The sequence below is a fragment of the Xylocopa sonorina genome, chromosome 3 (assembly GCF_050948175.1).
Source record: "Xylocopa sonorina isolate GNS202 chromosome 3, iyXylSono1_principal, whole genome shotgun sequence".
In the NCBI taxonomy this organism is placed as follows: Eukaryota; Metazoa; Arthropoda; class Insecta; order Hymenoptera; family Apidae; genus Xylocopa; species Xylocopa sonorina.
The window spans coordinates 15,098,254-15,121,139 of NC_135195.1; the positions used below are offsets into that span (position 1 = coordinate 15,098,254).

The 22,886-nt window shown below is 35.6% G+C and overlaps 4 protein-coding genes across 7 annotated transcripts in view; 1 reads left to right on the forward strand and 3 right to left on the reverse strand.

Annotated features, from left to right (window-relative positions):
- Nucleotides 1–22,886, reverse strand: part of LOC143422434 (E3 ubiquitin-protein ligase RNF14) — a 223,599-nt gene that overhangs the window by 174,698 nt on the left and 26,015 nt on the right. The gene's annotated exons all lie outside the window — the stretch shown is intronic.
- Nucleotides 3,726–8,448, reverse strand: Vha16 (vacuolar H+ ATP synthase 16 kDa proteolipid subunit). The gene is made up of 3 exons (XM_076893073.1): nt 8,139–8,448; nt 6,095–6,284; nt 3,726–4,403 (listed from the first exon to the last, which is right to left on the reverse strand). The coding sequence occupies exons 1-3, from the start codon at nt 8,224–8,226 to the stop codon at nt 4,199–4,201; spliced, it is 483 nt and encodes a 160-aa protein (XP_076749188.1). The 5' UTR covers nt 8,227–8,448; the 3' UTR covers nt 3,726–4,198.
- On the forward strand, nt 9,158–13,856 carry LOC143422428 (periodic tryptophan protein 2 homolog). The gene is made up of 15 exons (XM_076893047.1): nt 9,158–9,390; nt 9,690–9,802; nt 9,901–9,995; nt 10,094–10,222; nt 10,305–10,575; nt 10,695–10,879; nt 10,955–11,192; nt 11,284–11,788; nt 11,919–12,256; nt 12,352–12,499; nt 12,619–12,796; nt 12,870–13,013; nt 13,089–13,163; nt 13,301–13,520; nt 13,625–13,856. Exons 1-15 carry the CDS (start codon nt 9,373–9,375, stop codon nt 13,764–13,766), a joined length of 2,799 nt encoding a protein of 932 aa, XP_076749162.1. The 5' UTR covers nt 9,158–9,372; the 3' UTR covers nt 13,767–13,856.
- On the reverse strand, nt 13,862–18,505 carry Alka (glycine receptor subunit alpha alkaliphile). 4 transcript variants are annotated; one of them, XM_076893062.1, is made up of 10 exons: nt 18,277–18,505; nt 17,478–17,642; nt 16,904–16,974; nt 16,599–16,698; nt 15,851–16,005; nt 15,553–15,708; nt 15,202–15,342; nt 14,544–14,773; nt 14,344–14,484; nt 13,862–14,118 (listed from the first exon to the last, which is right to left on the reverse strand). In XM_076893062.1, the coding sequence occupies exons 4-10, from the start codon at nt 16,607–16,609 to the stop codon at nt 13,864–13,866; spliced, it is 1,089 nt and encodes a 362-aa protein (XP_076749177.1). In that variant the 5' UTR covers nt 16,610–16,698; nt 16,904–16,974; nt 17,478–17,642; nt 18,277–18,505; the 3' UTR covers nt 13,862–13,863. The 4 variants fall into 4 exon arrangements, with proteins under 4 accessions (XP_076749177.1, XP_076749178.1, XP_076749175.1 ...); XM_076893063.1 differs by having other exon boundaries at nt 17,389–17,642; XM_076893060.1 differs by having other exon boundaries at nt 17,372–17,642.

Here is a 22,886-nt window from a genome sequence, read left to right on the forward strand (position 1 = left end):
TTACACAAAGATTCCATAAAAATTCGATCGTTCAAATATTTGTTATTACACTCGGTATACGCAGTTCCGGATTAAGAGTTTCTCAGGCTCAGAAATAGGACTCCATCGAAGACCACTAGACGTAAAAAGGAGAAAACAGGGAGTGGGTTAGCAAATTTGTTTGTATTATAAAAGATTCTTTTTTTCGCACGAAAATTTTGTAAAAAAATGAATCGTAAATGAAAATAAAAGCGTGGAGTTTTACATACATATACAATTCACATACTAAGGCAAGCGAAATTTGTTCTCATACCGAAAACTTGATTGCCAGCCCATTTTGAAAGGTAAGACCCAATTAAAGAAGCCAAGCCCGCAGTCACGGTCCCCTCTTAATCCGGGCCTGAATATACGTCAACGTTCCTCGTCGAATCAACTGTGGCATTCTGATTAACAACAACGATTGCACCGTTTTAAATCAAAGTAAGACGAGTATATCAATCCGTTTTCGAGCACGACCTGATTTTACCCGGCTATGCACCATGTATGTGTACGTATGTATGCGTGTATGAATATATATGTGTATCTGTGGACACGTGACTATATAAATATGAACGCACACATGAAATTTTCTTACTATCCGTGGAGCGAGTTACGTAACAAATGTGCATTTTCCTTACATGCAACTTTAACAGCAATTTTCGTCCGATGCTAATTCAATTATCAACATTTACTGAACACATTGCGTAAACAATAATTGTACATTCACAAGCGAGGAACAATTACGTTGAGACTGAGTACCTGACGAATACCATATCGATCGCTTAATCGTTAAAGAACGAGTTACAACTAAAACGAGTTTGGCGAATTAATAAAAATTTTTGTTCCGTAAGGTACGTAATTTTCCTTCCTCTTTTTTTTTCTCATTTTCGTTTTTTTTATCCAGCTACTACTGTACACGTATCTATTCATCTTTCCTTTTTTTCTCAGTGGACACATGAAACATCAAACAATATTACAATGAGAGATGTTTCGGATACCGGTGATGCGATAGAGAAAGCATGGTTCTTCAAGTTGAGATGGCAGTGATAAAAAATGGATCGTCAAACATGATGCGTTTAATAATTGTTCTTATCACTAATAATAATATAGTATATGTATACAGTTAGGTAGATTTTCGATGATACAAGTGAGTACTGATACTCCGTTTGTCCAAATTAAATTTTTATTAAACACGGTTTCTTTTTCTGTAACATCGAGGACGAATTTATAACATAAATAATTATTATTGATCAGTATCACTTTTCTTTTTTTTTTTACTTTGCGCTTAACAATGAGTCTATTTTTCATCTTTTTAAATAACACTGGAAGATAGTACGTGGGGGCGGCGGCGGCGGTGATAGCGGTGTCGTTCCTCCATCTGCCAGTGCTTTTTCGCTCACTTTTCTTCTTTTTTTCCCTCCCAATCACGCTCTTTTTTACTCTCACTCGTGCTCGCATTCATCAATCACTTTCTTTATCGCACACGCTCGCAAACGTTACATACAAATAGACACAAACGCACACGCGCTCTTTTATTAGCATACATTGGTTACTTTCGCTCTCAGCTACACCAAGGTATTGGTATACAATAATACCTAATCTAAACTAGCCTAAAGAACTTCAATTGTATAGTGTAAAGCATATGGCGGGTGATATATACATTACACGCGCAGTTTATGATTAGATAGCAGATGCTCCATTTTGTTTTAATTATCGTGATTAGAGAGATAAGAAACATATTCTGTGTGGTAGGAAGAAAGGGGAACGGAGGTAATCGGCGTAATATATATTCATGTGCTTCTTTTGCATCTTCTCGAATGTGTAAATTGTAGTTAGAGTGAGGATCGTTCTTGCATGCGTTTGCTTTCTCTCTCTCTCTCTCTCTCTCTCTCAACCTATCTTTCTTTCATTCTTTCTCTCGTTGCATAAAGCCACCACCACCGCTCCCCGGCTCGCAATCACTTGTGTTATATCATATATACGTCTAGTTACGAATTTTTGTTGCAAAAACGATTTTCGATCTCTCTTCCATTTTCGTTACGCCGTTTTTTATGTCCCATTTGTTTGTTTTCTATCATCGTTGTTAGAGAATTCGCGAAAAAACAATCCAGTGTCCAAATGGCTAGTTTTTGTTCTTCGATAATGCAATTTAATATAGGTGCATTTTCAAGCGAGGATCATCAACAATGAAAAGAGTACATCGAAGCTTATACGAACTTCCATTCTATTGCGCATACGCCTCGTTTTATTTCTTTCGACCGGATGGATCGGAAAAACACGGGATTCCCGTATTCTTCGCGCGCTATTACTTCGAATTCAGTTTTCAGGCTAAGTTCTTTTAGTTTAAACGTTTGGCTCTTTTTTTTCTCTCCCGGAAATGCGCCTACACGTTGAGCTTTGTTGTGGTTTTTTTTTTCTTTTTTTTTAGATAGAAAATACTGCGCAGTCAATAAAATTTGGCAAGCGGGCGCAACGAATCCTTGTCTTCGACACACCATGCATTTATTACGGGGAGAGATGGTGGCCATGATCAAAAAGGCCATGAAACGTCTAAGAGAGTTCACCGCCAGCTCCCATGACAATGAACCCCCTGAACAAAACGTTTGTCGTTCCTTCGCTCAACTAACCCCATAATAACATTCATTTAAAAGAATGTCGCCAAAAATGTTGGAAAAAATAAATACACATAAATATGTAAAGTGCCGAACGCATAATTTTTCCCTTTCCGATGTTTTCTTCGCTAAAAGATTTATGCCCGTCGCGTTATTACAAGACGCCCGCTCGCCTGCACTGAACGAACTTATGGAATGTACAAATTATTTTCTTTTCGCCATTATTATCTCGTAACTCCTTTTTTTCTTAGGTAGTCATACATCTCTGCTGGAACGTATGGAATTATTTTATTTTATTTCGCCTTAACATACTTGTCACTTCATGGACATATATTATGTATGCGTGGTGTATATATAATATATATGTATCTATATATACTTTAGTGAGACACGAAGTAAGTATGTTTAGCTGAGAGAAGGGAATTACCGCTGGCCTTTGCAGTCATCCATAAAACATTTTGTGAAATCGTACATTCGTTACCCATAATAATAATAAGTGCAAATATTCCCGATACGCCCAGCAGCCTCTGAATTGACTTAATACTATCATGTATCTGTCCCACTGTCTACTCACATTCATTTTAGTTTTTCTCTCGCTCTCTCTCTCTCTCTCTCTCTTTCTCTCTCTCTCTCTCTCAAACTTCATCCCACATACTATACTTTTGTGTGTGTCTTGTAGTTTCGATTGTATAACATCTGTGTTCTTTTTTACTGCTCAAGATATCATGGTCTGTACAACCATCGCATATTATGTTGTTACGCCCGCACGCAAACAGTTGCATGTCCTCACTTTCTCATTTGGATATTAATTATTTCGTACTCTTCTTCAGACACAATTGTCGCAAGCGAACGCGTTCGCATCTGCGATCTGTATTCTGCCCATCTTCAATCGCATTTAATATATATATATATATATATGTATATATATATCAGTAATTGTGCTAAGTATTCTTTTATCGATAACATTTTTTTATCCTTTATACACTCAGTAGAGCCGATTATCTTAATTGATAATTCAATGTCAAACTACGCTACGAAATGATTACTATACAGTGAAAGAGAAATGTTTTCGGCATGGGATACTTTTTTTGGGGGGGAGGGGGTTTTTTAGCGTCCTCAGTGTAACTCCCTGTCGCCTGTTCGCATCTTCTGTACATACATCCTCTTCCCGCAAGACTGGATCACTTTTTTTCCTTTCTTTCCCACTCAATTCAAAAATTATTTAGTCGACAAATCGGATTTGGATTCTCTTAGCACTCTTGCTTTGCTTTGCAGTATTTTTGTTTCTCAGCAATTGTGACAGTTTGTTTTTTCCTCGTTTTAATGTAATGAACATGGTTATTACTTATTATAAATGCTCGGATACTCTAATATATCAACTTGAATAACATAGTATTACAGGAGGATGCTTCGGATGAGTCGAACGTGAGTATGCATGGAAAAATAATGTGTTTTTTTTTTAAGTAAAATGTCGAAACAAGTCGGTAAAATTATTTATATAATAGTCGGGGAGCGCTGTTGGTTTGCAGGCGACGAGTCTTGCATTTCCTGCTACTAAAATGGTTCGTTTACTTGGTGTACAAGTAGATGGCAACGATGAGACCGTAGAGACCCAATACTTCGGCGAAGATTAGAATCAAGATCATACCGACAAAGAGGCGAGGCTGTTGGGCGGTACCTCTTACACCCGCGTCACCGACAATACCAATGGCAAATCCAGCAGCTAGACCAGAAAAACCTACCGCTAAGCCAGCACCCAGATGAACAAAACCCCTATTAAAAAAGACCAAAAAATTGTTTGTTAACTATCAAGGAAGAGAAGATAATAGTTGAATACATTGCTCATTGTGTGTTGCAACAATAACAACTAAGAAATCAAATTTTTCCACCTAGATAAGATTTTGAACATTTTTAATTATTGGTATCGTTGCAGCAAATGAACGTATATATGCAGCGTAACTCCATTTATTTGATCAATTTTTTAATTAATTTGAATTCAATCGGCTCTGATTAACCGAGCTACTATTGAAGGTACCGTATCGTCACTCCAGTACGAAAAATAATAGGCAGTGAAGAGAATCAGCGAACGTCTATTATATGAACGATCAAGTTATACAAACTGCTTGTCCCCTAACAGATTCACATAAGTGGAGTTCTACTGTATAAGCGTACAGTTGTCCCTCGATTTACGCGTTATATCGGGTTCCACGTGGATCTTTCATATACGCGAGAGAGATCACTTAAAACTAGAGTAAATAAAAATTTCCAAATTAGATACAAAGATATTCCACTTCGTACACGCGGAAGTCGTAGCTGAAGATTTAATCGATCCACGAAATTATGTCTGGCACCATTCGTTACTCGAAATAATGTTTTCAATGGAAGTTCACTGTGCCTCTAGAAGAATGCAATGCAATGTCAGTAATTTTTTTTAGAAGCGGATAGGCTGAAGTTCAACTTTGTTCTTTTATACGGCATCATATTTTTCAACGCATTGACCCTTGTAGTCCACTGCATACTCTACGAAAGAAGTATTAATAAAAAGAATGTTTATATTGAAAAATCTTATACTTTAGAAGATATCTAAATTTCAATCATACTTTGAATTAATGTTTCTTTGACATAAGTAGCCTAGCATTTTTTATTGTCCATTTTCTTAAAAATATGATTCCATTAAACAAAACAAAGTTGGCTTTCGTACGTTCTATACTCATCTAAAACAAAGTATTCATATCAAGTTGCGTTACGATTTATGAGTACGTTTACATCGTGAATGCATTTTGCATTGTCAGTAATAAAAGTCCAGGAAAAATAAATTCAGATTTTATCGTTATCGTGTAAACGGAAGAAATGTATCGAGTAAAAGAAACCGCCTAAATCGAGGGACGAAATACCAATGTTAAGTGAAGCAAAGAAAATTAAAACTAGATAAAGCCTCAAACTGCAGATTAAACAGAAATTATATGGAGAGAAGCAGTACTAAAATTTTTAGAGTGATTAATTTCGAGAAATTATTGCACAACAATCTAATTAGCTCTCAACATACACAGGAAAATAAATAGTACTTGTAACATGATTAAATTGTATCACTTAATATTTTACTAAACATATTGTTACGTGTTATCTAGTCCCTATTTTAACTCCATTTCAGGTTCAAATGTCGAAATATTGTATGCTAATACAAACTGTGCCACATGAATGTGACTTAAGGTTATTAGAAAAAGAGTTAAAGTAACAAAAAAGAGATTATGTCAAGAAAATGATCCAAGACCCGTGACGGAGTCAAAACTGGACACACAGTACAAGTAAAAGCAATAATCTGTATGTTCTGAACATACTCACGGTACTAAAATACATGAAGAATATAAATATAAATATTTCTTTACGCCACATTAAATTACTATGCTACCTTTGAACTAAATTAGGCTAAAGTATTAGACAATTAAGTAAGTTGTATAACATACTTGTATAAAGGGTAATTAGGAGGTGGGTTTAGACCACCAGCAATGAGAACAGCTACCACAAGACCGTAAATGGCAATGATACCAGCCATAACAACAGGAATGATAGATTTCATGATAAGTTCTGGCCTCATAACAGACATTGCTGCAATTCCTGTACCTGACTTTGCTGTGCCATACGCTGCTCCTAGAGCTGAAATTAAAAACAAGCATGACTGTATCTAGTATATTACAATTGAATATAATATTACACAAAATATATGGTTCTCTATACATTTTGATAATCAGTTGACTAGACATGATGAGAAATGGTTTATTTATGAAATGACATTAGACCGGTCGAGTAATAAATTTAATATTATTTAGACAAATATTATCAAATATTGTTATTTAATTATTTCACGTCTAGCAATACAAGAGCTAGACAGATAGGGATTCGTTGACGGCATTATCCCGTAAGCATCAAGGGCTATCGATTTTGTTTAATATTGATCTCTAATGAGAAGGTCACGATCCCGATTTCTACGGTAATTTTAAATGGACATATTGTAGCTGTTTTCATCGCGACATCCTCTTAAAAGTATCGGGATTTCCCAATTGAAAAACAGGGAAAATTCAGTCAACGTCTCGACAAATGATGCCGCTGTGACTGGAAATCGAGTCACATGATTCTCACGTTGGCAGTCACATGATTATCATGTAAGTCCCATCCCGTGAGTAGGGGGCGTGGCACAAGCAGAGAATAAGTTTTTTCGATCAATTTTGATAGTTAATTCGATTGCGAACATTTGGATTTTTGAACGATATGGATCAATAGTCGGCTCGTTCTATATTATACATTTATATATATATCTTATTTTATATATATATATGTACATAGAGAAAGAGAAGAACGACAATGTCAACATGGATGGGCGTTAGGTTTCTGGAGAAGTGAGAGATAATTAAATTTGAGGAGAGATCAAATTTATTTCATGCATTCCAAACTCCTCGTGTATTTGTCTCGTAGGTCAGGCTTCCTCGTGTGTCGCCGTCCATTCAAGACTGGCGCACACGGGAAAAGGGATTCGTATTGATTTTCTTGATAGGGTCCCACCAACGACGCTTCAAAGTTTAAGTTTGTACGTCTCGAATAATGCCATCCTTCTCTTGCTCTCTCTCTCTCTCTCTCTCTCTTTTCCATCGTTGCAGAGGAGATTTTGAAAAGTGTCTCGGAAATTGGACTTGAATCGAGATTGATACGCGATAATATCAACAGTTGTAGATCAAGTGGAATCTTCCGTCAATTCCGCATGTAAATCCCACGGTATTAGCCGCCTCCCGCGTCCTACGATTATATTCGATACGGTGCAGACTTTTGTTGAAAAGAAAAGTCATCGAACGAGGTCAACATTACGAAATAACGGTCTTGAAGTACCCGACTGGGTCCCTCGGATGCGGCGTGCTCGTATGTTTCCTCTCGTAATGTAAAATTAAGCTGGTTGGACTGCATTTGCGGAACATTACGAAATCCTAGATCTACGTGCCTAGAAAAATGGCGCTTCAAAATTGAACCTCTATCCTTGACCAGTTCGGTACTTAGGATTAGAACACACCTGTATCGGCTGCGCTCTATTATATATCACGGGGTGACAGAGACACTTGACAACGATAAAATGTACCAAAATAAATTGATCGAGATGCGCGAGAATACGCATTTATCCTGGCTGTTCGGTCGTATTAGATTTATCGGTACCGATTAAACAGCGAATGAGTCAATAGCGAATGGCTAATTAATTTAGATATCGAACGGGATCGTTGCGTTATTCAACGGTACAAATAAATTAGTCGATCGTTACGGTTTTAACTGTTTTTCTATACTTTGTACCACCCGTGGGGAAGAAAATGGCGTGCGCACGGTTGAGCTGCCAATGTTAGGATACATTTTTTAACGGCTACCACCTCATTGATAACTCGTTAGACGCGTTATTGGGCCAGCTAGAAATCATCGGGTTCGTGCTCCCCTCTGGTCAAGTGTTCAGGACGAATTCAAACAACTGAAACTCACCAGAAAATATAATGGCTGAGGCGGCGCCCATTACGCCAAAGAAGGGCGCGTAAAGAGGACTATCTTCTGGTAGCTGCTGGTCGCTCATTGTGACGTCTTCAAGGCTCGTAGGTCAAATCGATCACGAGTATTTACAGGTTGTCGAAACGCGAACGTCGGATGGAGAGCGATCTTCACGCACTCACTTCGCTAAACTAGTGACACTGTCAAATATGGCCTACCGTACAGGAGTGCGGGTCATGTGACGAGTGACGAGTGAGAGAAGAAAAGGCTGCTGAAACTCGACGATGTCTATTCGCCCGCTATTGGTCGACGACTCCGAGCTACAGAGTGGCGAGCGAATCCTGTGCCCTCTCTCATCTTTTATATCTGACGTCAAGCAGCGCTATAGGCCCTTCAACCGATCGTTGCGCATCTCTGTTGCGCAAGCTTTTGCTCCTAGGAGCGCGTGACATGCGTTTCCTGCATTTACTCCTATTTTACAACTAATTCTACGATTATAAATGATTTTAAAATGCACTCTATATTCATTTGAAAATGCTCGTTACCACTTTATTCTACTATACAAGAATTATACCGTACTTTGGTGTTAATTTGTTTGAATGCTTACGAACATGTGACTAGATTCAAATGAAATTGTACACACACATCTCCTTATTTTTTTTTAATCAAAAAGGCTAGCTAAATTTTCAATTATTTTTTAGGATCGATGTTTGCTTAGCAGAAAATCTTAGCATTCTTCTGACGATTACATAAATGAAACATTTAAAGTTACGATAGAGATTATCATATTTTCATACGATATTTTCTCTTTTGCTCCTAATCGTTTGTTTTAACTTAATTTTTTTATGAAAGTATTTGTTTTTTCCATGGAATGAATTTTTTCATTCAAACTTTTATTGCAAACCTAAATTAAAGTTGTAGCAAGTATATTATCTGTTTATGTTAATTGTGATCAAATTTTAATTCTAGTTTGCAATACCGTTAAAAGTGTATGCGTATTATAATGCTGTTAATGATTTAATTACTATTTAACACATTATATTCAAGTATTAAATTCAATAGAAAGTTTCGCACATGTTGAGCCAACACCTTAATTCCAACACGTGATCGGATCTTTGGAGCGGAAGGTGTACTGTAGTGGTTATATACCTGATTCAAATATGATAATAAACGTGCTTAATGAAATTGAAAAATATTCGTAGCAAAAATTGTAGATACATGTATATTAAACATGAAGTTTGCATATAAGGTAAAAAATACATTTCTAATGAACGACTCTTGACATAAATAGTCCAATCCACATAAAATAACTATTAATTTTTTTCATACAATATTCCTAACCTAATTTCACGAGGCATTATATTTCACTTTTCGATACACATATATTAATACCATTGTAAAGTTGTTTAAAATATTATTATCATGTTATCATGAACTGCATAGTTGATCAATATTTTGCCAATAATATTAAAACAATGACTTTAAGTCGTATATTTAGATATAATCATCTATGGTTGATGTGAAATATTTGTTGTACAATGTTTATAGTTCAGCAATTTACTCGGTGCAGTTTATCGTAGGGGTGATTTAGTATTTTCTCCGGATGGATCGTCGCTCATTAGTCCTGTGGGAAATCGGATAACAATATATGACCTCAAAAAGTAAGCGTATTAATTATTTTCTACGTATAAATGGTTACCATAACATACATATAAAATTTATTAAAATAATAATGTAATTTCACAAATATTATTTTCAGTAATAAGTCCAACACATTACCCGTGGAGAGCCAATATAATTATACAAGCATAGACTTGTCACCTAATGGAGCATTGTTAATAGCAATTAATGAAGGTAAAGTTTTGTTAGTGAAAAGTATACCAAATATATTATATATACAGTTAACTTTATAGCTTCAATATGCTTTTATTAATTGAAGTATTTTCTTCTAGTGGGTGAAGCCCATATAATTAGTATGATTAGTAGAATGGTGATACATAAGTATAGATTTAAACGACGTGTCAGATGTGTAAAGTTTTCTCCAGATGGTAAACACTTTGCAGCATGTAAAGAACATACTGGTAAGTTTTTTAAATGCACAGTATATGTTTTTACATTTAATGTTAAGAGGGGAATTAAATTAATAGTAGTTACTATTTTCAGTATTTGTCTTTAATGCTCCTGGATTGGAAACAGGAGAATATAATCCATTTGTCATGGAACGTGTATTTCATGCTGCTTTGGATGACACAACATTTATCAATTGGTCTTATGATTCGAAATTGTTAGCTGTTGGTTCTAAAGACACGGTTACAAAAATTTACAGCTTAGAAAAATATGCAAACTTCAGGTATCTCAATCTTGGTGGCCACACTGATGGAATTGTGGCATGCTTTTTTGAAAAGAAAAATTACGATCTGCTTACTATTAGTAGGTATGTACTATTAGTAGGTATTCTAAATGTTGTAAATGTAAAATTTTGAAAGCATTTTATTATGCAAAAGAAAATTAATAATTTAAGTGCAATATAATGATTACATATTTATTATATAGAAACGGCCAACTGTGTCTATGGGAGTGTACAATTGATCCAGAAGATTTAGTACCAGAGGAACAACCTGCACCTAAAAAGGGGAAGAAAACAGACAGCGACGAAGAAGATGATGTTGATATTGAGAAAGCCATAGAGAAAACAGATAAACAGGCTAAAGCTCATGAACGAAACTTACAAAGATCAGGTAATTTCTTTTTTCTTCACGAATCGATACTATTAAACATGAAATAAAATATATTGTGAAATTTATATATTATAGAAAACTCACCTGAACGAGATATGAAGGATACTGGAAGTAAGACAGATGTTGAGCAATTACGTTATACCAAGTCAGGTCGTCATTACTTATCTAACGAAGTACAAAAGCAAGAAAAAGGGAAAGTAATACTTACTGCAGCTGCATATCATCAACAGACTAATATCCTAGTTGTAGGATTTAACAATGGTTCATTTTATTTATATGAAATGCCCGATGTGAACATGATTCATTCCCTGAGGTATTACTTATTTGCATTACTTACGTTATCTATATTACATTTAATAATAATACAATTATTCCTATTAACTGACATATTTATTATTTTTCAGTATATCCAATCAGTGCATTTCATCCATTGCCATAAATTCGACCGGCGATTGGATCGCTTTAGGATGCTCTATGGCCGGGCAATTGTTGGTATGGGAATGGCAAAGTGAAACTTATGCCATGAAGCAACAAGGTCACAGCAATAATATAAACTGTCTTGCGTACAGTCCAGATGGTCAATATATTGTCACTGGTGGCGACGACGGGAAAGTTAAATTGTGGAATATAATGAATGGATTTTGTACTATCACGTTCCACGAACATACGTCCATGGTAACAGGTGTGACGTTTAGTCATAATAGGAAATTTATTGTTTCTGCATCGCTTGATGGAACCGTAAGGGCGTATGATTTAACAAGGTACAGGAATTTTCGAACTCTTACTTCACCGCGGCCAGTACAATTTTCCTGCGTTGCTTTAGATTCAAGCGATGAGTTTCTTACAGCCGGAGGCCAAGATTTCTTTGACATTTATTTGTGGAGCGTTAAACTGGGTAAACTTTTGGAGGTATATATCTAATAAGTATTTTAATATTAATACGTCGAGGATTGATTTCCTAGTTACCTTTGATATTTGCGTTTGGCTTTCGTCCAATTGCATCTCTATATAAATGTTCGTTTTAATATTTTTTATTTAGATATTAAGCGGACACGAAGGTCCAGTAGTTAGTGTGGCATTCAATCCAAGTTCAGCAAGTACAGAATTGGCATCTGTCTCTTGGGACAAAACTTTGAAGATATGGAATGCCATCGAAAGCGGTTCTGTGCATGAAACGATGCAACTAACTGCGGATGGTTTATACGTCACTTATAAACCAAACGGTGAAGAGGTAGCTGTTGCTACTTTGGATGGACAAATATCGTTTTTCCATTGTAAAACGGGAACACAAACGGGTAGCATCGAAGGAAGGAATGATTTAGGTAGCGGAAGGTCTGATACTGATCTCATTACGGCAAAGAAGAGTCTTCAGGGCAAGTAAGTTCACTTCTATTTTTTTACAGCAATGGATGAAAGAATATGTATATCTTTCTATTTTAATGCAAATAAAATTAATTAAATCAACTTTATAGGGCGTTTTCTACTCTATGCTATTCAGCCGATGGTACATGTATATTGGCTGGTGGACAGTCTAAAAATGTATGCATTTACAATGTACAAGAATGTATACTTATAAAAAAATTTGTTATAACTCAGAATAGATCATTAGATGCGGTTAATGTAAGTGTTCTTTCGCCATGTTTAAAAGTTATCATATTTATATTGTACTATCGTATAAAAAGTATTGATGATAACATATCTTACCGATTCATTGTTTTAATAAAAATTTATTTGCGCAGGATGTTATAAACAGGCGAAATTTAACAGAATTTGGAAATCTAGCGTTAGTTGAAAGACGCGAGGAAAACGAAGGTGGAAATGTAACATTGCGATTACCAGGTGTTAGAAGCGGGGATATGGCAAGCAGGAACATAAAACCCGAAATTAGAGTATATAGTTTACAGTTTTCTCCAACAGGTTAACTTTTTTGTTTAGTTGCCAAAGATATTTATGAATAGTTTCAATAATAATTACTATATTTACGTTAAAGGACAAGCATGGGCTGCGGCAACGACAGAAGGATTATTGGTATATTCATTAGATGTTGGCTTTATATTTGATCCGTTTCAGTTAGAACTGGGAATTACACCGGAAACTGTAAAGAAAACGTTGTACGAAAAGGAATATACAAAAGGTTTGAAATTTATAGTTTATAATTTTTTACTTCTATAAAATAAACGGAAACGTGTTAATCTCACATTTTTTTCAGCGTTAATGATGGCTCTGAGGCTGAATGAAAAGTTGTTAATAAAGTGTGTACTAGAAAATGTTCCATGTCCATCAAGTAAGTTTGTAATATTTAGAAAATTCGACGTAAAAATAATTGATTGTTTTAACGGATGTAAATCATCCAACAAATCTTTCGATGTATTATTATGCTACTACTTGACCTATGTACATACTTATTTTGTTTGATTTCAGTCGATTTAGTCGTAACAGATTTGTCTGATATTTATGTTGAGAGAGTATTGAAATTTATAGCAACAGAATTGGAGTATACTAGACATATACATTTTTATCTCCTCTGGATAGAGACTATATTGACTAAACATGGACCAAAAATAAATTCTGCACTTCAAATGCCTATATTATTAATGCTCCAAAAGAATATGCAAAAGAAATATGATGATCTGAGTAAAATGTTAGTATTATTATATAAATTAATTATCATTAATTAATAGACTATGAATGTGTAATTTTATAAACACAAGTACAAGTATAATTTATATCGTTTTACTATTACAGATGTGATTTTAATCAGTATACAATGAGTTATTTGAAGAAGGTTGGAGACCACAAAGTTGCAAAAGCTGCTACTGCAAACGCAGAAATGGAGATCGACGATCAATCTGATATGTCGTCGGTAGATGAAATAGAAATTGATTAAAAAATATGATTTTAATGATAATTTAACAACCACAAAATGGATTACTTTTCATACAAATATTTCTCATAATGATTTATTCTATATGTATACCTACAATCTACGCCGCTTTTTTAAATAGAAGTATCGGCCAGTATAAAACTATGAATAGCATAAACAATATAGGGAAACCTATTCTGCTATAAGTGTCAATCTTTTGTGATCTTGTTTTACGCGCACGTATCATTGGATATTCAGGATCTAACCAGGTGTTTTGCAATAGGTGTTTGCTACCGGCTCTCTTTTTCCTCGCTTTTGGTACATATGTTATATCATAGTCCCAGATGCATTGGCTTTTTTCTATGGCTATTGCACGCTAAAAATAACAAAGAACTTGAGTCTTCTCTATTGCAACGCTGATTATGTCTTTTCTGATAAGCAAGCATAGATTGGTGTACCCTATAATCACTACCAAAGTACAGCATAGTGGCTGTACTATACTTCTTATTGGTTGGCTACGTATCTGTTAGTGTCCTACAAGGCATCTGATTGTTAAAGCAGTTTATACATGCACTGGCAATGATACAGTTGATATACAAACTGTTGAGTAATGTCGAGACATTATCGACATCTGTAGATCATATTCCAACTGATATCTCAAGTCAAGTACTTTCACCACCACGAATTCACCAAGAGCAGCGAATACAAACATCATACAGCCAGCCATCCAAACATCAAGTGCCTATACGGATGAATATATGTTAGCACATTCTTTTACAATTTATCAATGAAACTATCTACCTTTACATAAGCAACTGGAGGAATATCACTTTTTAGACCAGTAAACATAGTAACCAGAGTGAGCATACTAGTCACCAAAAGTGCCACTCGACCAGGAATTGCATCTAATCCTAACCAGAAGCTAAACCAAGACAGCATCACTACCAACGTAGATGGAGCGAAAGTCTGTATCAAGTGGTGGCCAATTTGTCTTTCGAACCGGAAGAAGACCACTAATCGAGAGAAGTTCCCTGTAAATTAATCAGACATATATTTTCTATCTATTCCAAAATATTAGTAGTCAAACATTAACGCGAGACGAACCCTGAATATTGATAAACCTTCCTACACGAATGAATATAGAGTATCCTTAGGTGCAGAGGAATGATTTATCAATAAATTTCAAAATACCTTTGTAATGTTCTGTGAGTTTGTATCAATTATAATTTACAATTTTTTTAATAGAATGATAGAGTCTTCTGTTTTATCGATTCATGCAAGATAAGCTGTTATCGGGTGTTGTTTCGTTAAAGAATCTTCAGAATTCCTACCTATGCCCACGGCTGACCTATATTTATTCGCCTCAAAATCGCATATCTTTCACATATTTTACATACTCTTTGTTATGCTTGCATAAGGTTCGGAGTTGAATCATTATAGATTGAAAGAAAAATCATACCACTCTTCTCGAGCATGTAGTCGACGGTTTCTTCAGCTACTATCGGTTTTCCGATATCGTATTGTAAAAGCTTCAGTTCTGGGTTCACAGTGACGTCACCCGCACCCCATCTTAAGCGTAACTTCTCTTTGTGATAGGAAACTGTCGCGAGTTATGTAATATTTCATATTAATAAGGTAAGGTATGAATCTTGTTGTTATGATATACAATTGTAAATTGCACATCTAATGCACTTTAGAATACATAAACACAGGACTATTGTTACAACGAAAAAATAAGAAGAGTAGGAAAGTTGATGAGAGTGGTCGGAGTGCAAGTTATTTACTTGCCATGTGTTGTTATCGAACTTACAACTTTCTATGTACATGGGACATGTTTGAATATCCATTGGATAAAGTTGAAATTCCATTTGACATGCGATGATCGCGTGCATCCGCGCCGAGTATTTAACCGTTTTGTTTTTGTATATTGTCACAGAAGAGAATTTGTGATTTAGCGCCGCGATTTCTGCAAGCAAACAATTTTGATTTGATTTTAAATTAAAATATAACATATACGTGTTTTGCAATCTACGGTTTTATGTACAGGGGAACTAGGATTTCTTTATCAAATTCAACTTTATCTGGCATTCGTATATCATGAAACTTACCAGAAACTTTTGCGTTTAAGAAATATGGATCTGGTTGCCATAAGCTGTCGAAAAATTCAGGTGGCAGTGTCACATAATCATCACCCTCCTCAAAAATATCGTCCGGCATTTCAAGACGGGACTCGATCCAACTCTGACGGACGAACATATCCACCCTATTTGAAAAGCAGTGTCATTACTGTTCGATTTTTATTTCCATATGTTCCTAGTATTATATTTCTCTCTATTTTTACACTTTTCCTGATAACTGCAATTCATTTGTTAGAACTAATTACTTTTCAGGCACATACTCTCCTCAGGATATCCTTTTACCCTTGACTATCCTTGACCGCTTTCACTAATGAATAATCTTAACATTTTCAGAGCCCACGTAAAGTTACTCTCTTCTTCTCTCGCTCCCTCTCCTCCCCTCCCTCTATCTCTCTTTAAACCTACTTCCCACAAAATCATAAAAGAATCTTCGCCTCAATTTTTTAACTTTTGACACTGATTCTTCTAGATTGAAAGTATTCTAAAAATAGTAACTCCTACACGAATTCTTTCCATCAATATTAAAAATTGCAAATAGCGACAAAGAATGTTTATGCAGTTCTTTTACGATATATATACGTATGGGCCAATATTACCAAATTGTTATGAGTAACCCATCCATTCTTCATACAATGACAATTTTTAAATGACAAATTGTGCAATTCATTTGATTAAAAATTATCGCTGTATCGTTTAATATTTTACCCGTTTCACTCACCGGAAGTCCATATCTTCGACATTTATCGAGTTGATATCAGCCACGAAGATATTAAAGTCCACTATCACTGGCAAACCTTGCTTCGACGGAGGTCTGATTTCTGCATAGTATTGTGCATTTATTTGCATATTAGTTTACTTGATTTCTTTTTATTTTGGTTTATAGAATATCATATTTTCTAGCAGAATTCTCTCGAATAATTAGTACAGTTAGCACGTTAAAAGGGAAAAGTGAAGTTATACATACTAAACAACAAGACGATACGAATCGTAAAAATTTTGTATTTCATTGAAATGCTGACGAACCTTTCACGTAATGCTCTGGCAGAACTATCCTCGACTTTAAAGTGGAGCCTTTTGCGTCATCAGCCAACAAACTGTAGAAACAATAAGCATTTTTTTAAACTTTAAAACGTAACAAATTTTCATATTCTACTGAAATTTTAATTTTGCAGCCTTGGAATTACGAGAACGATAAAGGAAACCTTGTAAATTTTGCAAACTGCAAGAACGATGAAACAAATTCATTAACACGTTTACGACTGGCATACGAATTTTTAAAATCTATTCTAATAACTTAACACATTCGCAGCCGTGTATTCCCGTGTTTTATTTTTTATTTCCGCCTCTCATTCCACTTCAGAATGGTAATTTTTTAATTAAATACGTAAATTGGCTTTCCTTACATATCTAATTATATATAATACTAAAGTATAATGAATTTGTTAATTAATTATATAGTGTGCTTGTGTTTTTTGTCCACAATTATGGTACCTTGCACTAGAACGAACTTGCGTGAAAAATTTCAGAAACGTGTAAAAGAGGACTACCGTGTTCTTCATCCTAAGATTTCGACAACTGCCAATTCGTTTTGACTAACCATCCCGTTAGCCACGATGCGTTCCAATTAATCCATTACAATGGCAGTTACGCGCAATCTATCTCAATTGCAAGTATCGTCGAATATCTTCGACCCAAGGGTTATTATTTTTCAAGCGTTGCGCAACGAATCTACGATACAGTTGCGTTTTGTAAAATTTCTGATCTGAAAAACAAAATAAAATGCAAGATTATAAGCATCCTGTTTTTTGTACGATAACGGTGGAAATTAATTGATTCCCAATGGTAGATAAAACTTATTGTACCTTTCACGTGTACGGATTTACGTTGCGTAACGAATTCAATCATTCTTAACATTTTTACAAATTACCAATTGTTCTATGATAAAACATTTCAAACTAACAACTCTTATCCAATATTACTACATATCATTATTCACATAACGTATGCTTTAACGTATTAATTTCATTAAAATATCTATACGCCTTTATATTATCAAAGCATCCTAGTTCGTATCGTACTTCAAACGTAAACCCAGCGTAATCCCAGATAACATTGTGCGAACAAAGATTTCTATGATAACAGTGTGCTTTATCGCAAACGGGTGCTTGTACCGTTGGACAATAACAGCACGTCTGTAAAATACAGTGGCACGTATCAATGTAACCCGAGTGCTAAGAGAATGAAGCGGAAAGATTTAAAGAGAGAGTGCGAGTGTCCGTTCAAAAGGGACGCCAGAGGCTGTTTAAAGAACGTCTCGTACGCGTCAGAGGAGAGTCCAAGATGCCTATCTTACAATACAGCTTCTCCATAGGAGTTCCCCTTCTCCGGGCTCTGACCTTTATGGTAGGACAACGGTACCAGCATCACATCCACATGCACCATGATTAGACGTCACATTGGTCCTAAAACGTGGCCTCGATCGGCGACCTCAATGAGTCCAATTCTCTCCTTCACCTTATCCTGGTTTCCTTGCACGATTTGTTTCCATCCGATTCGTGTCCATTGTTTCGTATACTTTACGATGATCTGAGCATCGCGTTGCTTATTGATCAGACGTATAGAATGTTCTTCTTTGGCGTTGAAATTGTAAATTTAAATTTCCGCTGGTTTTTGGTGCATATTATACGTAGAATAATCTACTGACCTGTTTGAAGTTAAAAAAGAAACATTTTATTTGTATGTAAAAGGAATTTCAATAATTAAAGGGACCAGTTCAATAGTCAGTGCAAATTAACAAAAAGTAACAGCGTTTATTGATGCAATACACTACTTATGAAGAAAATATGTAGATTTTCCAAGCATACGAGTGAATAGCTCTTAGATAATTGAACCATTTATCAATTTATTAGCGCACTACACTTATAAACGTAACATATTTATAATCTTGCAGAGGGCAGCACTGAACTGATTTACTTGTGAAAGATATGTGTCTAAGCTATTTAGTAACACATGTTGTACTCCCCTTATAGCTATGCAATTTTCGTACACAGTCACTTTTTAATCAACGTACAGGGGGAACAATATGTATATTAGAGACGTGAACCGTAAGTAGTCATTTTAATAGAATAGAAGGAAGTTCTACGTGCAATTTCAAAGGCCATCGAGATAATATTTTTAATGTTAGATCACTGGTGACGACCTCAACTAAAGTGCATTCACGAATCGTCAGATTTCATCCAGAATTTTATAGGCCTGAAATCGGTCAAAGTAGGATTGTTTATCCAATGGAAGATATTTCGGGCTTTTTGATTGATCGCATCAATGGACGACAATGATTGATCCACGATCGTGCTGCTCTAATTACTAACGAAGTCGAGAGTAACTGATACTTTTTGGGATATACAGTATTGTTAAGACTGATTAGTTATGGATAATAGAAACTCGTTTCAGGGGAATAGAATATGGAGGAAAATATGTTTCTAGTTCAAATTCTAAACTGGATCCAGTCCTTATCTTTCAATGGAAACCTTCTTTTATTTTAAATGCTTATAATAACCAACGGAATACGTGGCCCACATAGATTATAATTCTCTAGAAACTATTTGAAAGTTGTGGCTTATGTCACAAGCAAAATTGACACTCATCAAATCAACGCAGAATCCAGGAAACAGAGGTGCCTTGATTGATTCTAAATGCCTTCCACACCGGAAGCTATCAAAGGTACAATACGTTGGCCACTCACTCTGAAATGATTTTTATTCTTATTGACTTTTGAATAATGATAAAATTACTGTTCTTGGATTTTATAGCCTCTCATTATACTTGGCTCCTACGTTTTTTCCAAGCTACCTCATTACGTCGCATTGTTACGATAGAGTTCAGAGTATTTCCGATAGAAATACCTGACCAAAGAATGCTGTGTTGAAAACAGTTTTATTTTATACAATCTCGTAAGCAAAATAGCGCAAGAACTTAAGATTGAAATTTCCTCCACGACTACTACCTTGATTAAGATGAAGGGTTGAAACTTGGTGTACAGGTAAAGTTAACTTCATCAACGGAAAAAATGAAACTTAAATTATACTTGTTGTAGAACAATAACATCAAAACAATTTGTATGCACATTTCTTCTACGTATCTACGTAACAATTTACATTGATCTCAGCGGTACCAAGTTACCAATTTCACCACGATATCCTTGGAAGAAATTCGAGCAATGTCGTAGGCGGAAGGGCAAACAGCAACCGGTTACCCGGCAAAAACGACATCAACGGCTAGAAAGTCATGGTTGTGTAGTCGTTTAGCTTGTCCCATTTACGCTTCTCTCTTTGGATGGGAAAAAACACGCCCATCTAAACACCTCTACGCGTGTCCATCTTTATTTCTCGCTGTAAAGATCAATGTTGTAAAGTCGAAACGTTTACTATTACACGTAAAGCCAGTTTCATACTTTTAATATTTCTAGAATCCCAATATCTAGTTTTAAACATTTGGCTACGTTTTGTTTGTGGTCTGGTGTAGTGTTTTGCTTTATCCTCACAGAAAACCTTGAGGCATCCGAGTGTGGGTCGTGATCTGAAGAACAGTTATTCTGAGGTTTCGCTAGCATTGCAGGTGGCCTCGTGGGGGGTTAAAAAAAACGGGCTGATACTTGTCTCGGCTCGCCGGTTTAAATACGATTCTCGATTATTACTTACAAAAGAGTGTTCGCGTACTGCAATGAGTATGCGGTTGTGTATGCGTGTTGATCGCTCGACTTGGTTGCCGGTTTCCTGACCAAAATGGGTAAATTTCAAGAATTGAGATCTGGCACAGTTGATAAAATTGAAAATAAAAATAAGTCACGCAGTAACTAGCCAGCATGAAACTTGATGAATATGTTAGTATATATATATAGTGGCCACGTATAAAGTATTGGTTACATATTAGGTATTTCTACATTTAAATTTAAGAAACCACAAATGTTTGGGAATTTCAAAATTTGTTTACACTTTATTTTTATCAAATCATAGCTATAACCATTCATGTCGATGCGATTATACTGATACTTACACAAATAAGTCAAAACGGAACATGCTATGGATATTATATTCACTTTCTCTATCAAAGCTGCTCTGTTCTCGTGCAACCTTAATTAAGGTATGTGCAGATTACTTGTAATTAATCATTTGAAAATAATTATAAATTTTCTGCATGAAAACACGGGTTTTCCTTGGTTTCTGAACAAGAAACGAAGCAATCAAGAAAATCAGTGAAACTTGACGCATTAGTAAGAAAGAGGCAGCTCCGAGCGGTCTCTTTCTTCTGCGCGTGACACGTAATTTTCACTGAAACCGGTAGTGCAATGCTGTTTAATCCTATGTACCAGATAATCTGATATGTTTCAGGTTCTTTTGCACGTTTTCGACGTTTCACTTTCCTGTTCGGCTGCGGATAATATACGTTTGCAAGCAGTTTCTTTCTTATTACTTATAAATCCTATTGTTTTTTTTTCTCTTATAAAACACACCATATCTTACACTCGACTGTATGAACAACGGTATGGTTCCCGTTTTATGAAAGATAAATGTGACTGCCCGAAGGAGCGTTGTCAAAGTTGTTCTGTTAATCGTTACATTTTTCATTGCAACGAAAGTAGTGTAGACATCGAGGTAATCGTGACAAATGAAAGCTTCTTGTATCCATTTCGATATGATTAAGCATGAATCAACATCCTGTACAACACTCAAAGCGAAGAATAACAGTAAAAATGAGAAAGATATTGTGTGCTATACAATACTGTAAGATTTTTTACAATATGGGACCCATACAATTTGAAATTCATACATAATTTAATTTTCAAACAGAAGTTACTTCGACAAGGAACAGCTACTGGAATTCAATTGAACAGGATACAATTCGATTGGAAAGAGGATTTCCATTGTGCACATTTAACGTATACAAAGTGTACGTACAAGTTTCTGCATATGTATAGTTCGAGAAAGCGTAACGTAATCCTGAACCTTTCCTCGTGTAAACCATCGGCACCTCTTACTATTACATGTAAATCCAGACTCGAATCGCCTTTCAGATCCTTGAAATATTTCGACCGCTCTCTTTTTCAATTATAACAAAGTTCCTGAAAAAAATTTCTCAATTATAATTCTCAATTATAACAAAGTTCCGGAGTCTGATCGAAATCTACTTAAATAATAAACTCTCAATTCTTTTCAGCGATGAAGCAATCAGATTCGTCGTTTTGATTTACATCTACTGGAAGCATCGAACGAGTGTTTATAGGTACAGGTTGGTCCAAAGTTTCTACAAGTAAAAAGGGACGAGTTCTCCTTTTCCCGATCTCGTTCTGCATCCCATGGTGTTACCTGATTTGTGCACTGTCGAGTAAATTTCTTGCCACTTATTGCGAATTACCCACTATTATGGGATAAAAACCATCCTTCTCTCAAGCAAGCCAATTACGATAGAAATCGTGTCGAGCTTGGTCAGCTACGTGCACGTACAGAATCACAGCCGAAATGCCGAGGAAGTGAAGGCTATAACGGAAGACCGTAATCCAGGAAGCGGATACGCGTTAACGCATATTTGCGATTCTATATTTGCAGACGGGTTATTGCTCAAATATGTTCCCTGCACATTTTTGCTCGCCTTCAACATCGAAAGTCACGCTTTTTACATTGTTCAAACTTATACAACCAAGGGGAATTTAGGAAAAGCGTTCGCGTAGTTCGTCGCGACCTAATTTACCGACTGGAGTCGAATTATGGCCAATGCTTTTCGTATCGCATTCAATGCTAATGAACTGTTATTTAATATTCTTTGAAATTTTAACTACTATATTAGAGAAGATCGACACGTGCGATCGAAAATATCCTTATTAAAAAATTTCCATTTCAATCCACTGATGGTCTGTGATAATAGTAGCGAATATTTCTGTTACCACATAGAAAAAAAGAACAGGGCAAATATCTTCGAATATTGCGTGCAAAACCGGCATTACTAGTAATGG

What these genes read in the sequence shown, in the direction of transcription:
- Vha16 (XM_076893073.1), bottom strand. Translation starts at nt 8,226, where the DNA reads ATGAGCGACCAGCAGCTACCAGAAGATAGTCCTCTTTACGCGCCCTTC. An exon ending in CTCAGCCATTATATTTTCTG is followed by an intron (nt 6,285 to 8,138) that starts GTGAGTTTCAGT and finishes TTTTAATTTCAG; the next exon opens with CTCTAGGAGCAGCGTATGGC. An exon ending in CCTAATTACCCTTTATACAA is followed by an intron (nt 4,404 to 6,094) that starts GTATGTTATACA and finishes CTTTTTTAATAG; the next exon opens with GGGTTTTGTTCATCTGGGTG.
- LOC143422428 (XM_076893047.1), top strand. An exon ending in AACATGATTCATTCCCTGAG is followed by an intron (nt 11,193 to 11,283) that starts GTATTACTTATT and finishes ATTATTTTTCAG; the next exon opens with TATATCCAATCAGTGCATTT. An exon ending in GATCATTAGATGCGGTTAAT is followed by an intron (nt 12,500 to 12,618) that starts GTAAGTGTTCTT and finishes TTATTTGCGCAG; the next exon opens with GATGTTATAAACAGGCGAAA.
- Alka (XM_076893060.1), bottom strand. Translation starts at nt 17,439, where the DNA reads ATGAAGAACACGGTAGTCCTCTTTTACACGTTTCTGAAATTTTTCACG. An exon ending in TCCCATGTACATAGAAAGTT is followed by an intron (nt 15,343 to 15,552) that starts GTAAGTTCGATA and finishes AACTCGCGACAG; the next exon opens with TTTCCTATCACAAAGAGAAG. An exon ending in TGTCTCGACATTACTCAACA is followed by an intron (nt 14,119 to 14,343) that starts GTTTGTATATCA and finishes TGTTATTTTTAG; the next exon opens with CGTGCAATAGCCATAGAAAA.